Raw genomic sequence first — 14,497 nt, forward strand, 5'->3', positions numbered from 1 at the left:
ATAATATGGAAAGAAGCCTTCAATACCTTATTCACATGCCCTAGGGATGATGACATAGGGTGTCAATTTAAGGAGAGGAAAATATATTGTAAATGCCCAGGAGTAAGTAAATAGCAAAAAGATTAGCATGAGATTTGGTGGGCCCAGTGGAATTCAGGATGATTTCTTTCTTAACAGAAGGATCTCCTTCTGTTGGGCTCATGGCTCCCAAATTAGGCAGAGCCAGATGATGATGACTTGCTGATCTGAGGACTGCATGAAGAGTCATTTGGTGAGAAAGCATGTGTAGGGGAAGAGGGTGTAAAGCAAGCATTTTTCTGGTTCTAGGGAGATAAAATCATTCTTCATAAAGAGTATTTTTTTCAATAATTCATTGATGTAATAAACTTGGCATATCTCCATTCAAGTGATCTGTGCCAGTGATATTTTGCTACGTTTGAATTATCTATTTTAGAATATCAAACTGGCACCTGCAGTCATTTTTCAAATCCTAGCCTGCTTTGTTTGGGATTGATGCATATAGCATATTTGGAGGCAACTCTGACTCTCATCCTCATTTTTAAAAAGGTGGCATAAAAAAAAAAAAGACAAAGAAAAGGAAAGATGGGAGTGGAGTAAGTAAAAGAAACATATGGCTGGGTGTGGTGGCTCACGCCTATAATCCCTAACCAAGGGCTCTAAGCAGTGGTACTTTCTAATGAGGCTCTAGCCTTTCCGGAGGCTAGAGGTGGGTGGATTGCCTGACGTCAAGAGTTCAAGACCAGCCTGGCCAACATGGTGAAACCCCACATCTACTAAAAATACAAAAATTAGCTTTGTGTGGTGGTGGGCTCCTGTATTCCCAGCTACTCAGGAGGCTGAGGCAGGAGAATCGCTTGAACCCGGGGGGTGGACTTTGTAGTGAGCTGAGATTGACTCACTGCACTCCAGCCCCAGCGACAGAGCGAGACTCCAGCTCAAAAAAAAAAAAAAAAGAAAGAAAGAAAGAAAAGAAAAGAAAAGAAAAGAAATGTATAAGGCATAATATCCAAGTTTAAATAACCTAACCTAAAAATTCACATATCACAAACTCAAGTCATGAAAAAATATTATGTCCGGCAATTGTGATTTGGCCTTCAGTTAATATATGACTGTGCAAGTGCCAATGGAGCACCCAAAAGGTAGCATAGAAAAGGATTGGGTTTGACTCTAGTTTGGTGTTTGTTTGCTTGTTTTTTAATTGTTTGTTATGTTTTGTAGAGAAAGGTTCTTGCTATGTTGCCCAGGATGGTCTCCAACTCCTGGACTCAAGCTATCCTTTTCCCTCAGCCTCCCAAAGGACTGGGATTACAAGTGTGAGCGCATATACCTGGCCTTAAGATCAATGTTTTAATGGAGAGTGTTTGAGGACTAAAAGAGACAGGATGCATTCACAATTATTTATTATTTACACTGTTCTACGAAGTAAAAGTCAGCTGAAAGGTGGCCATAGAATGCCTCTTCTGGCAATTACTTGTATCACTATAGGGTAGAGTTACATCTGGACTTTTAAAAAGTTTTTTTCTTCTTTTATTCATTTAGCTTACTCAAAAATAGCCAAGTACAAAATTTTCTCCATAATTCTGGGAGCAAATTTCCTAGGAAATTTTTCAAATTCCACCAACCTTAAGTTATGAATTAAGTCAAGAAATAAGAAAAGGTAGTTGTATGCCTTTGATATACTTCAGTTAGAATGAGAAATACAATGAACTCAAGCCTAAAGTAATTATTATCTTAGGAAGACCTTCCTTCACCATTTGATAGCGATACGAACACATGATTAAATTCAACATAATACATTTTCCTGTAGCTAAAGTTTTGGCAAGCATAAGCATTTAGCTTCCAATCCTCCCCATGAGAAAAACACAATGAGCACAGAGAAGAATTTGTATCCCTACTTATTCTTCCTCCACTCTATCTAGGAATAACAGAGCTTGACATGCATAAGTCAATGACTGGATGAATAAAAGCAGACTTCTCGAGAGACTATATTGAATTAAGCTAAAAAGAAGTTGAAGGATTCAGTGTGAGAATTACTTTAATATTAATTAGGCCACTTCCCTCAATTTCCTGAAGTGAGAACACAGCTATGACTTAGGGTCTTGTCATTAACACATTTTATCTAATCATATAAGAACATACATTTTCATTGCATTGGTAAAATACCAAAAGTATATTTCCAAGGATCAAACTGATAAAAACAGGTTATGTATTCTAGAAGACGTGTTTCCTATGGATTTTGAAATTCAAATGCAATCCTTTGGGTTAACCCAGCTGAAGCTCACCTAAGCAAACAAAGATAATTTATTTCTTCATATAACTTAGCTAGTGCAGGCAAAGTTGTATTCAGATACTCAAATGATGTTGTGGGGAGGCTGATTACATTTCCTGACTCTGCTTTCTTGAGTGATCATTCTAAGGAGATCTTTCCCAAGTAATGGCAAAAAAAAAAAAAAAAAAAAAAAAAAAAAAAAAAAAAAAAGGTCATGAGTAGCTTCTTTCAGATTCATGTTCTACAAGCCTGAAAGTTTGCCAAAATATTTTAATCAGGGGGAGTTGTCAATTCAAAACCAACATTTTAATGTAAGGATTTTCTCACTATCAAACTTAAAAAACATATTTTTCTTTCTATTGTGGGCACCTGTGGGTCTCAGAGACTCCCTCCACGTGTTTCACTGTCCCTTCATTTGTGAAGAGTCTTTTATAAAGGTTTATATGTGTTCACGGATGAAATAGATAGATGGCCCAAAGAAACTTCCAGATGTGGAGAATTAATTGCTGGCTTTAGTGTATGTTCCTCAGGCCCCCAATACTTGACAGCCCAGTGCTTCTACAGCTGATAAGATTGCAAAGCTAGTTAAGAGATAAGGCAGTATTTTCCCCCTCGGAAGCAAGTTAACAGGAATTAACTATACCTTAGTCTAGTACATACAAGAGAGAGCTGAGCTACCTATCTCCCAGTGATGTCAACAGATATATACAGAAATAGGAATGGGAAAAGTTCAGATTATGAAAATAAAAAGTTCTGGATGACTAAATTACATGCATGTAATAAATATTAAGGAAGAAATTTCTTCTAAAAAAGAAACTTACACCCAAGATATGCTATTTTCTTGTTTTAAAAATACCACATCATGTGTTAGGCAGTCTAAAATACTAGCACAGACATTGCAACAAACATCTTTTGCCTTGTTTTTACAGAAATCTGTTTTTTACAAAAAGATACCAAGCAAAGTCTTCCCTTTCTATACAAGGCGATGTTCTGCCTTTTAACAATAAAGTGAGCTAAGGTTCAAAGGCAAGAAAACGCCTATATTAGAAGATATGAACACAAATACTATGTGGTAATTTGCACTCTAAAATTAACAAATGAGCTCGAGTTTTCTGTTTTTGAGTTGTGTCTTTTAGGTAAGAGCATGCAATGAATAATATATGCGTGTGTGTGTGTATGTGTGTGTGTGTAGATATATATATCTATATATAATCTATATATCTATATATATAGATATATAGATATATATATCTTCTGAGTAAGAAAAAATAAACACTCTCTCCCCACTTAAATAACTGCAGGAAGAAAAAAATGCTACAAGAGATGTGGCAAAGATCCCAGGCAGATGTGGCTGTTTTCCAGCCCAAGTTCCTTCTACAAAGTTGGCCTTGCCCTGTGAGGTTCACTTTGCACTTTGTCTGTCTAGGATAGGGACAGTATCTTTCTGCATTCTGCATGGTGAGCAGTGGATAAATAATTATTGAGCCAAACCCTTCAGCAGCATCAAGCTTTGCCATATTACCTGAGATTTTTAGAGTGTTTAAAGTCATACCCCATTGCCTGAAGATCTCCTCCCTATGGCTGAATATCACCCTGCCACCAACAGTACCACTGACATCACATTAGCAGGGCACATTTGTACCTAAGTAGCTGAAACTAAAAGGACACACGGGTCTTTTACTCTCAGATTCCCGTACTGAAATATAAGTTAATTCAAGTTCCATCTCATTTTAAATGAATTTGGATCACCTTCACATGCCATTGGTACAAATGTGTCAGAGGAGAATAATGTAACTTTTCCGGAAATATGCAAATGCCATTAGTTAAGATGCACCAGCAGAAGAGTCCAGAGCACTTGATTTCTTCTTTCTGATGAAAGAAAAGATAGGTGACCAAATCATATGCACACAGGCAGACATCGCATATCTGCACCCATAAACATGCTCTTTGGACGTTGTAGACAAGTCTCTTCCTGAAAAAAAGAAACTTCTTTATCCATTTTAAGGAAAAGTAAAATCCAGCCCAAGAATATATTCCAGGAGACACTGAAATCAATTATTTAATCTGAACATTTTGAGTCGTGCACGTTTTGGAGAGCAAAGGCCCTTTTGTTGCCCTGCTGGTGGCCCTGGAGTTTTTAGGCTGTGTTTGCTGATTAAGTCTTGTGAGAAAAAACAAAGGCTATGTATGGGAATATTGGGCTCCAGCAGGGGCAGGGCTTGAAGATCCAAATTTTCTCTGATGCTTGACAGTGGCATCTGGGAGACTCCAGCCAGCCCTCATCTCACTACCAGAAGAGAGGATAAACTGGCACAACTGCTTCTCACCTAGTTTGAGACTTCAACTGCAGAGCCAACTGGCCCAAAAATCTTGTGCTACTTTCTGTTTCCCAGTGCCTTCACTGGAGAGCAAAAGACCCTGATACACCTCTCTGGATCTACTTCAGTAAAAGCGGCCCCTCGTGGACAATTATTTCGCATGTCTTTGAGTTTTACAATTTAATATGAAACCTTAATCTGTGTCTCCCTTTTCTTCTCTCTCCACCTCCCTATCTGTAGCTCTTTTTCAACAAGTCCCCAACCCCCCCCTCCCCCGTCAGACTCTGAAGTGTCACTCACTGTGTTTTTTATGCTTCCAATAGTTTCCAAAACAAACAGTGGAGGCAGTGACCGGCTGGGTATTCACTGGATGCAACAGTAACTCCCAATCCGAGCAACCTGAGCCGCAATTGGCGGCAGGTCTGCTCCCTAAAAGGCCGGCGCTTGCCAATCTCTGTGCTCTGCCAGGTTCTGGAATCAGGGATTTGAGACTAATGGTCTGCACATGTCCACTGGGAGGAAGGGAGACTAGACTCTGAAGGACATATACACTAGTTTGATCTTCCTCTCCTTTCATTTTGTCTATTCAAACAAAAAATGTATATATAAAAATTACACACAGACGCACAGGCACACACAATTATTTTCTTTGAATACAGATACAGAAATTGTTTTTTACAGATTTGGGTTTTGGGTTTTGGGTTTTTTTTTTTTTTTTTTCCCCCCCGCTTTCCCTCCTTCCTTTACCCTCTGTGCCCTCCATCTGTCTCTCCCCTCCTTCCCTAACCCAGTTCAGGTTGAAACTTTGCTGCAAAGAATCCCTTCGCCCCCTCCAGGGATGGCTCTGAGCTCTCGGGCGCATGCCTTCTCCGTGGAAGCCTTAGTGGGGAGACCCAGCAAAAGAAACCTCCAAGAGGGCGGAGAGGAAGAGGAGGAGAGAAGGAGAAGCGCTGCAGGGAAAAGCGAGCAGCCGGGTAAGTACTCCCATTGCCCTGAGCCAGTTGCCCGAGCTTACTGGATCCGCATCTCTCCCGCTGGCTCGCGTCCTGTCTCAGCCATCAGCCACGTTAGGGGCCGGCGGGACACCTCGACCACCTGGTGGTGTAGGAGAAGTTTCAGAGCCTCCGAATCCCTCCGGGAGTACAGCAGTTTCTTTGCGGTAAAGGGTAGCGACCCTACATGATTGTGAAGTGAGTCTCTCCTACATCCTCCTCCTACCTCTTTGAAAGGTCTCAGAACCAGCGGGTGGCTGTTGTATCCCGGGATGGGAAGCCTGGCGAGTTCCCAAATCCCGAGGGGATCCAGTCTCAGTTATAAACGTCTCCAGGAGAGTGAGGATTGGCAAATCTAAAAAAAAGGGAGGGGGGGCCTGCACTTTTCAAGGCCGCTCTCTCTCCATTCACAGGCCATAGAGGTTATTACGCGGAGCTTGGGGAATCTGCCGCCAAAGTTCCTGGGGAAGGGACAAGGCCTGTCTGCTTCAAGATAGGCAGCAGCGAGAAGTGGGCATGTGAACTGTCATGCTCTCTCAAACCCTGAGCGCGTTTCTCTGTCCAGCAGAAAAACAGCCTAAGACAGAGCCCTCAACAACTGCTTCCTCTGCCTGCGGCAGCGACAATGACAATGGCAACAGCCCTGAAAGTCTGGAAGAGAAAGATATTCAAATGGAGCTTCAAGGATCTGAATTGTGGAAGAAATTCCATGACATCGGGACTGAGATGATCATTACTAAAGCGGGCAGGTTCGGTTCTGCCCAAGATGTTTACAAGGGTCGCACACATTAGGCACTTAATTTACCGCTCTGGTAAGATGTGGAGTCTCCAGTTTTTTGCTCTGGCAGTCCTCCGTCCCGTTTCCCAAACTCCATGGCATACGTTAGAAAGCCCTGGCCCCTCAATTAATAGGGCTAGGACTTACCTGGCCCCATGTTGGTGGCTCATTCTTCCTTCTTTGTATACTGTGACTCCAATAACTCACCTCCCCATCTCTTGCCTGCATAATATGAGACAAAAATCAGATTTTGGTCTCAGACTGTGGCCAGACCTCTCACATAGGGCTTGCAACATACTCATGGACAATATGCCATGTTACAGTTCCTCCAGCCCGCCAGCCTTGGCCCAGGCTATTTTGAGGTGAGCCATTCCCATAGCCACTTTTTGGCATGGGACAGCCACTTCACTGCAGCTGGTTACTTGGTGAGTCTTATTAATTTCAGCCTTCTACAAATCTGCCTCACAGAAAGTATTCTTGAAAAGGAGGTTGGGACACAGCTTTTTCTTTCATACTTTTTCTTCTGTAAGCTTTTTATTATGTTTGGGGAGGGACATGAACAAAGCCTTGTGGTAATAATATTCTGCTCCCCCTAGAAATTCCGTAGTTGTTCAACCGAGTACACAACCAACAATCTTTCCTCATGCAGGAAATACTATTCTTTGAACTTATTTTGAAATGGGAAGAGTATTGTGAGTCCCTTCACTTTTCACTGCAGTCAACATTTGTCAAGAACCACTCCCTCTTCCAAACATTTCTGAAAGCTCTTGAGTCAGTCCTTATTTTCTTTCTTACAGGCGGATGTTCCCCCCTGTTCGGGTCAAGGTGAAAGGGTTGGATCCCGGGAAGCAGTACTATATGGTCATCGATGTGGTGCCAGTGGATTCCAAACGCTATAAGTAATGGGCCCCATAGGATGGTACCCATGCCCAGGCTAGGGCGAAGGATTTCGACTTTCAGACCTGCAACCTGACAGCAGGACTTTGAAAATTCTAGCACCAGGGGGTGGGGTGGAGAATTGCCCTCCTGTGGGCTTTGGGAGTTGAATTTTCTTATTCAAATTGGGGTTCCCAGTGAAAGAAGAGCAGGCTTCTACCTCTCTCTGCCTGTATCCCCTCTTGGAATGCAGTGAATGCAGGACACTAATTGAGCTTCAAATGTACCCCAAGCCTCTCCCTACCCGCTGCTGCTCTGGCCTTGGTTGTGTAAGCTGAAGAGGGTGTGGGCTCTGGAGACCAGAAGGGAAGCAGATTAAAGGAATTGGGGGAGAAATCCCCAGGCTTTATGGGGTGCTGGCCTTCTGAGGACACGCTGGGCTCTGAGTGTTCCTGCTTTGGCAGCAGGAGCCCAGAAGGATGACAGATTTGCCACTCAAGATCAATCAAGCAGTTCCTGTGTCTAGGCCTGTCTTTTTATTCATGTTTAACCTTTCCCCTGAAGCAATGTCTGGGTCTTAATGGGTACAAGTATCCTTTTCCCTTTATTTAAGCCCTCAAATTACAGCAGATTGAAAGTGGCCCAATTGTTCCAAAGCCAAAAAGCCTTTCTGGGATATAACCTAGAAACACCAGGTTGCCATGACTTTGACTCAGGGGCTTGGGGTCCAGTTCAGGGTTGGAGGGGTTGAGGAGGTGAGAGCTGTTTACACTAGGACTGTGAACATTTGACCAAGAGGTGGGTCCCTGGTCCTCCAAGGAGAGAGCCCACCTCAAATCCAGGGCTAGTTTTGAAAACAAGGAAAAGTTCAACTCAGAGGACTGCTGGGGCTGCAGCATGGAAACTGCAGAAAAAGCTGTTTGCTTCTCAAGTTGCAGCTGGCTTGGGAACAGGAGCAAAACTGGGAAGTTGAGATTGGAAACAATGTTATCAGCTGGAGGCTGCACAGGGGTGTGTTCCTAAGGGATTTCTTTTCTTTCTTTTTTTCTTTCTTTTTTTTTCCCCGGAGCTGGAGTCTCACTGTGTTACCCAGGCTGGAGTGCAGTGGTACATTCTCAGCTCACTGCAACCTCTGCCTCCCAGGTTCAAGCCGTTCAACAGCCTCAGCCTCCCGAGTAGCTGGGGCTACAGGAGTGTGCCACCACACCCAGCTGATTTTTTTTTTTTTTTTTTTGGTATGTTTTAGAGACAAGATTTCGCCATGTTGACCAGGATGGTCTTGATCTCTTGACCTCGTGATCCGTCCCCCTCAGCCTCCCAATATTCTGGGATTATAGGCTCAAGCCACTGCACCTGACCCTTAAGGGTTTTCTTAATGTGAAGCCTTATTGACAAAAGGGCTTCCACAAGGACTGGTGGCAGTGGGCTAGACAGAAATCCTTGTCAGCCCTCCACTTCTTCCCAGACTCTTCACACCCAAAGCTAGTGGATTTCTCCATTCTCTCTGTGAGATAAAATGAGTTAGATCAATTTCTGTTGTGGTTTCTATAAGAAAATACAAACCAGACTTAGAAATCTCATGACATTTTACTTGTCCTGCACTTCATTGCATTTTTATGACATATGCTTATTTACAGTTTATATCTTGCCCCTAAATGTTTGTTAGAAATTAAGTTGAAACTTCTGCTTACTTGCCCTTGGGATCACAAAGCTAATCTGGAGCAAGGTCTTTAGGAACAGAACTCAACAGCTCCCAGTTTTGGCCTGCTGCACCTAATGCCACAGCCTGTGCCTTTTCAGGTATGCGTATCACAGCTCACAGTGGATTGTAGCCGGGAATACAGACCATTTGTGCATCACTCCTAGATTCTATGTTCACCCGGACTCACCCTGCTCAGGAGAGACCTGGATGCGGCAGATCATCTGCTTTGATCGCATGAAACTCACCAACAATGAATTGGATGACAAAGGCCATGTACGTGAGCACAATCCTTTACCCTGACAGGGGAGGTGCCAAGGCTCCTGCCCACTGGTCACTTTGAAGAGGCCAAGGAGGCTTTTCACAGATACACATGTTGTGTTCTTTAGGAACTGTCCAAGCCCTGCACTTGTAAGTAAAGTAGACAACCTAGGGCTCCTGAAATGTTTGTTTGGCATCTGAGAGTGCTGGCAATTGGGGATGGTGAATCTAGGGAGTTTGAGGACAAAAAGAGACCTGTTTAAGCCAGAATGCCTGGTCTGGAAGAGGAGGAGGAAACCATTCAGAGAACTCTCAGAAACCTTGGCCTCCTTGGCAATCACTGTGATCTCTGTGATTGCCTTCCTACAGTCCACGCAGTTGGACGGGCACCTAGTGTGTGGTATGGTGTGCTGGAGGGATACAAGTGGTGGCTCAGAATGCAGCCTGGAAATCTCTCCAACAACCTACCCCCATTGGTATTATTGATCTTGCGCATTCTTCCTAGGTGCACCCCTGCTTTTGCCCTCTCCAGTCTGGCTCTGTGCCAGCTACAAAAGGAAAGAGGGGAGCTCCCAAGATTAGGAGGTAGGGTATGTCAGAAGGTTGCCCACCATGTCCAAGCCCATCAGTTACTGCCAAGGGAACCTGTAGCAGGCTATCAGATCCCAGTACCACTTCTACACCCAATGGTTGCCAATGTTTGAAGAATGAAAGGGCCCCAATCTGGAAATGGAATCATTGCCGCTGAGATGTCTTTCTCTGGAGATGTTTTTAGCCTTGAGGGCCTCTGTTGAAGTCCAAATGGTACAACAAAGGCCGTTGTGTGTAGCTACTTGAGCCTCATCGTTGCCTTTTTGTGTGCATGTGGTGCAGTTGATCAGGAGAGGGCACTAGAATTGGGGACTGGAAGCCAGTTTTTCTGACAGCATCGATCATTTCTCCTCCAGATCATTCTGCAATCCATGCATAAGTACAAACCCCGAGTGCATGTGATGGAGCAAGACAGCAGTGTTGACCTGTCCCAGATTCAGTGCTTGTCCACTGAAAGGGTTAAAACATTCTCCTTTAAAGTAACTGAGTTCATCACAGTAACGGCTTACCAAAACCAACAGGTAAAGCTGGTCATGTCTAAGGCAAATGGGAATGACTCTGGAGGGATCTTGGGATAGCAAAATAGACGCTAACTGCAATCAATTTCATTTTCCACAATTCTAAATAAAATTCATAGTGTTATTGCTTTGTCATCCATGCAAGTTCGATAATGAATTGTGTAAATCTTAGGTGAGAAGGCAACACCAGAATGTAATTCATACAAGTGTTGGGCGCGGTGTCTCACACCTGTAATCCCAGCACATTGGGAGGCCGAAGCGGGCGGATCATGAGGTCAGAAGTTTGAGACCAGCCTGGCCAATGTGGTGAAACACAGTCTCAACTGAAAAATACAAAAATTAGCCGGGCGTGGTGGGGCATGCCTGTAGTCCCAGTTACTCAGGACGTTGAGGCAGGAGAATCCCTGTAACCCGGGAGGCAGAGTTTGCTGTGAGCCGAGATCGTCCCACTGCACTCCAGCCTGGGTGACAGAGAGATACTTCGTCCCTCAAAAAACAAACAAACAAAAATTAATGATTCACAAATAGAAGGTAACCATTTCAAATTTGACTTGCAATATAGTCATATTTATTTAAATTGTCATATTACATATTGCAATGTCTTTTCTGGTGGTTGCAACCATGATAAACAATGGTGACAGTGTTCTTACCGAAAGGAATGACTTTATCTTTCTCTCTCTATTGAATCCATAGATCACTAAACTAAAAATAGACAGAAATCCTTTTGCTAAAGGATTTAGAGATCCTGGAAGAAACAGGTAAGTAGCATCACAATTACATCTAATGTTTATGTAGGTAGCTATTTTCACAAGCATTAAGGATAAGAAAACTGGCTAAGAGACTCAAAAGCTCTAAGTTTTGTAATTAGTAGGTAGTAGAAAAGGAACCCAGATGTTTTGTGTCCAAAATGTTACTTCCTCCCACTCCCTTGCTACTCACTATTAAGATCTTGCTTATTTTTGAAGTCTAGGTTTGACTGAATTTTATTCATAAGTCTATCTATATAAAAGAGAAATATTTAAAATAGTTACATCTTAAAGACATAGCAAAATAACTCAAAATCATTATTTTCAGAAACTGCATTCTGGGGATACTGAAAGTTGACTCTCTTTTTTAGGGGTCTACTGGATGGGCTTTTAGACACCTACCCATGGAGGCCTTCTTTCACTCTCAATTATAAAATCTTTGGCACAGACACACAAAGTAAGAAAACTTGGAACATTTGTTTTATTTTTACATATTAATTAAATAACAACATCCATAACCCTTGTAACAAATACTACACAAAGGGATAAGTACGTGCCAGAAAATGTGTACTTACAGGTAAGTGGGTGTACATTTGCTTGAATGACAAGGTAAGAGGAATAAAGGGAGAGAAGCTAGCATGAAGGAAGAGAGTAGAAATGTGATAATTGTGGACTTATTGACATATGTTAATAAGTTATCTTATACCCTGTGATTTTCAGGTTTCATCTGGATTCTCCAGCCTCTCACTGTGTCACATTCTGTAGGATATGCCTATGGTGCATTTGTAGCCTGATTTGCAAACGTGTTAGCTATTGATACGAATAGTTTATGTTTTATGAGAACCTTTCAGCACACATTAAAATGACTTTCATTAAATTCATTTAGCTCTAATTTTCCTCTTTTTTTTTTGTTCATGGGGAAAGTAAATGTTTAAAATAATACTAAGTCCTCACAATTTAATTGCCACAAGCATTTAAAAATATGTGTAAGATATTTATTCTCAGATGGTATATTACATGACTAAATAATGATAATAATCAAATAATGTAGGTTTTCTGTTGGAAGAATGCCTTAATTTGCTCTGATAATTAATAATAATTTTTATTTGAAAATGACATGGAATTTTTTTTATCCCTTTGTCCATGAAACTTGCTTGTCTTTGACCATTAATTTAAGGTTACAATTACCAAGCAAAATCAACATTATAGTTAGGCTGAGTTTTACATGATGCCTTATCAACTAACTAACTGAAAGGGGAAGAAGTGAAGTCTTATCGTTTGGTGAAATATTTCACTGGAATGACTGTATTGATGTGGTTTAGGGAGTTGCTTGAAAAAATGTAAACACTTCTTTTACAGTGTCAATTTAAATAATAGCATCTAAGAAGCATACTTTTAAAATATCAAAGTCAAAACAGTATGCGTTAATAAAGAAAAAGTTAAAAATATTCCTTAAATAATAAAAGTACATAGTTTTCTTAATTATTTAAGAGATCCAGAATGCTCTCAAATTGCAAATAAATGAGTTACTAGTTTAGTATTGAATTTTTAAAATCAATACACATTGGTCAGAGAAATTTTTACATCAATGTGCCTTCTGACAGAGCAATTTTAAGAAACCAATGTACACAAAATCTATACATTCTGTCTATAAATTAAATCAATATAATCCCAACCAATCGATTTGTTCATCTTAACTAATTTTAGTAATTTTTAAGGTTTTAAAATAATAAAACTAGTTTGTGTTTTTAAGCTATAATTGACTCTGAGTCATAATTAGACTTCTTTGTAATTCTTTGGACAAATGTGATTCAAAAACTAAGTGCCTAGCACAATATTTGAGCAAATGAATGCTTAATACATGATACATGGTAGCAGTGCTAAAAGTAATAGTGGTAGTAGCATAGATCAGTGTTCCCCAAACTTTTGGCGCCAGGAAAAACGATTTTTGTGAAAGACGATTATTCCACAAATGGTGAAGTTTGGGAGGGGATGGTTTCAGGATAAATCTGTTCCACTGCAGATCATTAGGCATTAGTTAGATTATCATTAAGGAGCACTCAGCCTAGATCCCACACGTGCACAGTTCACAACAGGATTTGCGCTCCAATGAGAATCTAATGCTGCCACTGATCTGACAGGAGGCAGAGCTCAGGCATCAGTTAATGCTCACTGGCCAGCTGTTCATCTGCTGTGCAGCCAGATTCCTAACAGGTTACAAACCTGTACCAGTGGGTAACCCAGGCGTTAGGGATCCCCGGTATAGATACTATATTCAGCTTTGGTCAGAAGAATGAGCATGTCCTTTCTCAAAGAAGCTAAAAGAGCTGTGAACTTACAAGGAAATTTAATCTAAGGATGAAGCAAGGATAGTGATGGAAATTATTAGTAATATAGCAGGAATATCAAACATCAAGTTCATTATTCATTGAGTGAATTGTCATTCACAGGTGGAAGCAGTGGCTCATCTCCAGTGGCCTCTAGTGGAGGGACCCCCTCTCCTTTGAACTCCTTACTTTATCCACCTTGCTTTTCACCTATGTTTCATTTACCTACAAGCTCTCTTGGAATGCCCTTGGACAATGTCAACCTGCCTCTTTGCTGCAAGAGTTGTCCAACTAATTTTTGGCAACAGCAACCTCTTGTTTTACCTGCTCCTGAAAGACTGGCAAGCAGCAACAGTTCTCAGACTTTTGCCCCACTCATGATGCAAGTGCCTGTGTTATCTTCCCTGGGGGTCACCAATTCTAAAAGTGATTCATCTGCAGACTCCAGTGATCAGGGTCTACAAGCACCTATTTCTACCGGTCAAATGTTATATGGATTACAGGCACCTGGAAGTATTTTTCTGCCAAGCCCCATCACCCAGGAAGCACTTGGTTGCTCCTTTCATCCTTCCTATGGCTTTTATGGACAGAATTCCTTATGCCATCTAGACTGATAAATGCTTCCAACCATCTTAAAGTGAATGACAACAGTCAAGTTTCTTTTAGAGAAGGCAAATGTAATGATGTTTGTTGGTATCCAGCAATTAACCATTACCTTTAGTGAAACAATATCATTTCTATAACAGTTACATGTAAGAAAATACTTTCTTTACTTGTAGCCAAAGAAACTTCAACAGCTATTGGGCTTAAAAAGCATCATTACAATATGGTATTTCTTTGTTATGCATTTAAAGATTTAAAGTGCCTTATCAAATAAATATTCATGAGCTGTTTATAAGGTCAAATGTAACCAGTAGGAATCTCTGATTACAGTGGCCTTGAGCTTCAAAATGAGATATGCAATAAATATTATTTGATGACATTCCACCAGTGAAAATTGATGCAAAGTGATGGGATTTTCAATTAAGTGAAGCTAGTTTACCATGATAACTGCATTTTACACGTTGACAATCACCAGAAGAAGGTGGATGTCATTCCTAT

The 14,497-nt window shown here is 41.3% G+C and overlaps 1 protein-coding gene across 1 annotated transcript; it reads left to right on the forward strand.

Annotated features, from left to right (window-relative positions):
* The first annotated feature begins 5,446 nt into the window (after positions 1 to 5,446).
* On the forward strand, positions 5,447 to 14,117 carry TBX22 (T-box transcription factor 22). Its single transcript, XM_003936834.4, is given in 9 exon segments — positions 5,447 to 5,582; positions 6,169 to 6,349; positions 7,176 to 7,277; positions 9,055 to 9,229; positions 10,162 to 10,326; positions 11,017 to 11,081; positions 11,441 to 11,526; positions 13,520 to 13,978; positions 13,981 to 14,117. Coding segments are annotated over 9 exon segments (1,506 nt in total).
* Positions 14,118 to 14,497: the final 380 nt, after the last annotated feature.

This window comes from Saimiri boliviensis, chromosome X (genome assembly GCF_048565385.1).
Source record: "Saimiri boliviensis isolate mSaiBol1 chromosome X, mSaiBol1.pri, whole genome shotgun sequence".
Lineage (NCBI taxonomy): Eukaryota > Metazoa > Chordata > Mammalia > Primates > Cebidae > Saimiri > Saimiri boliviensis.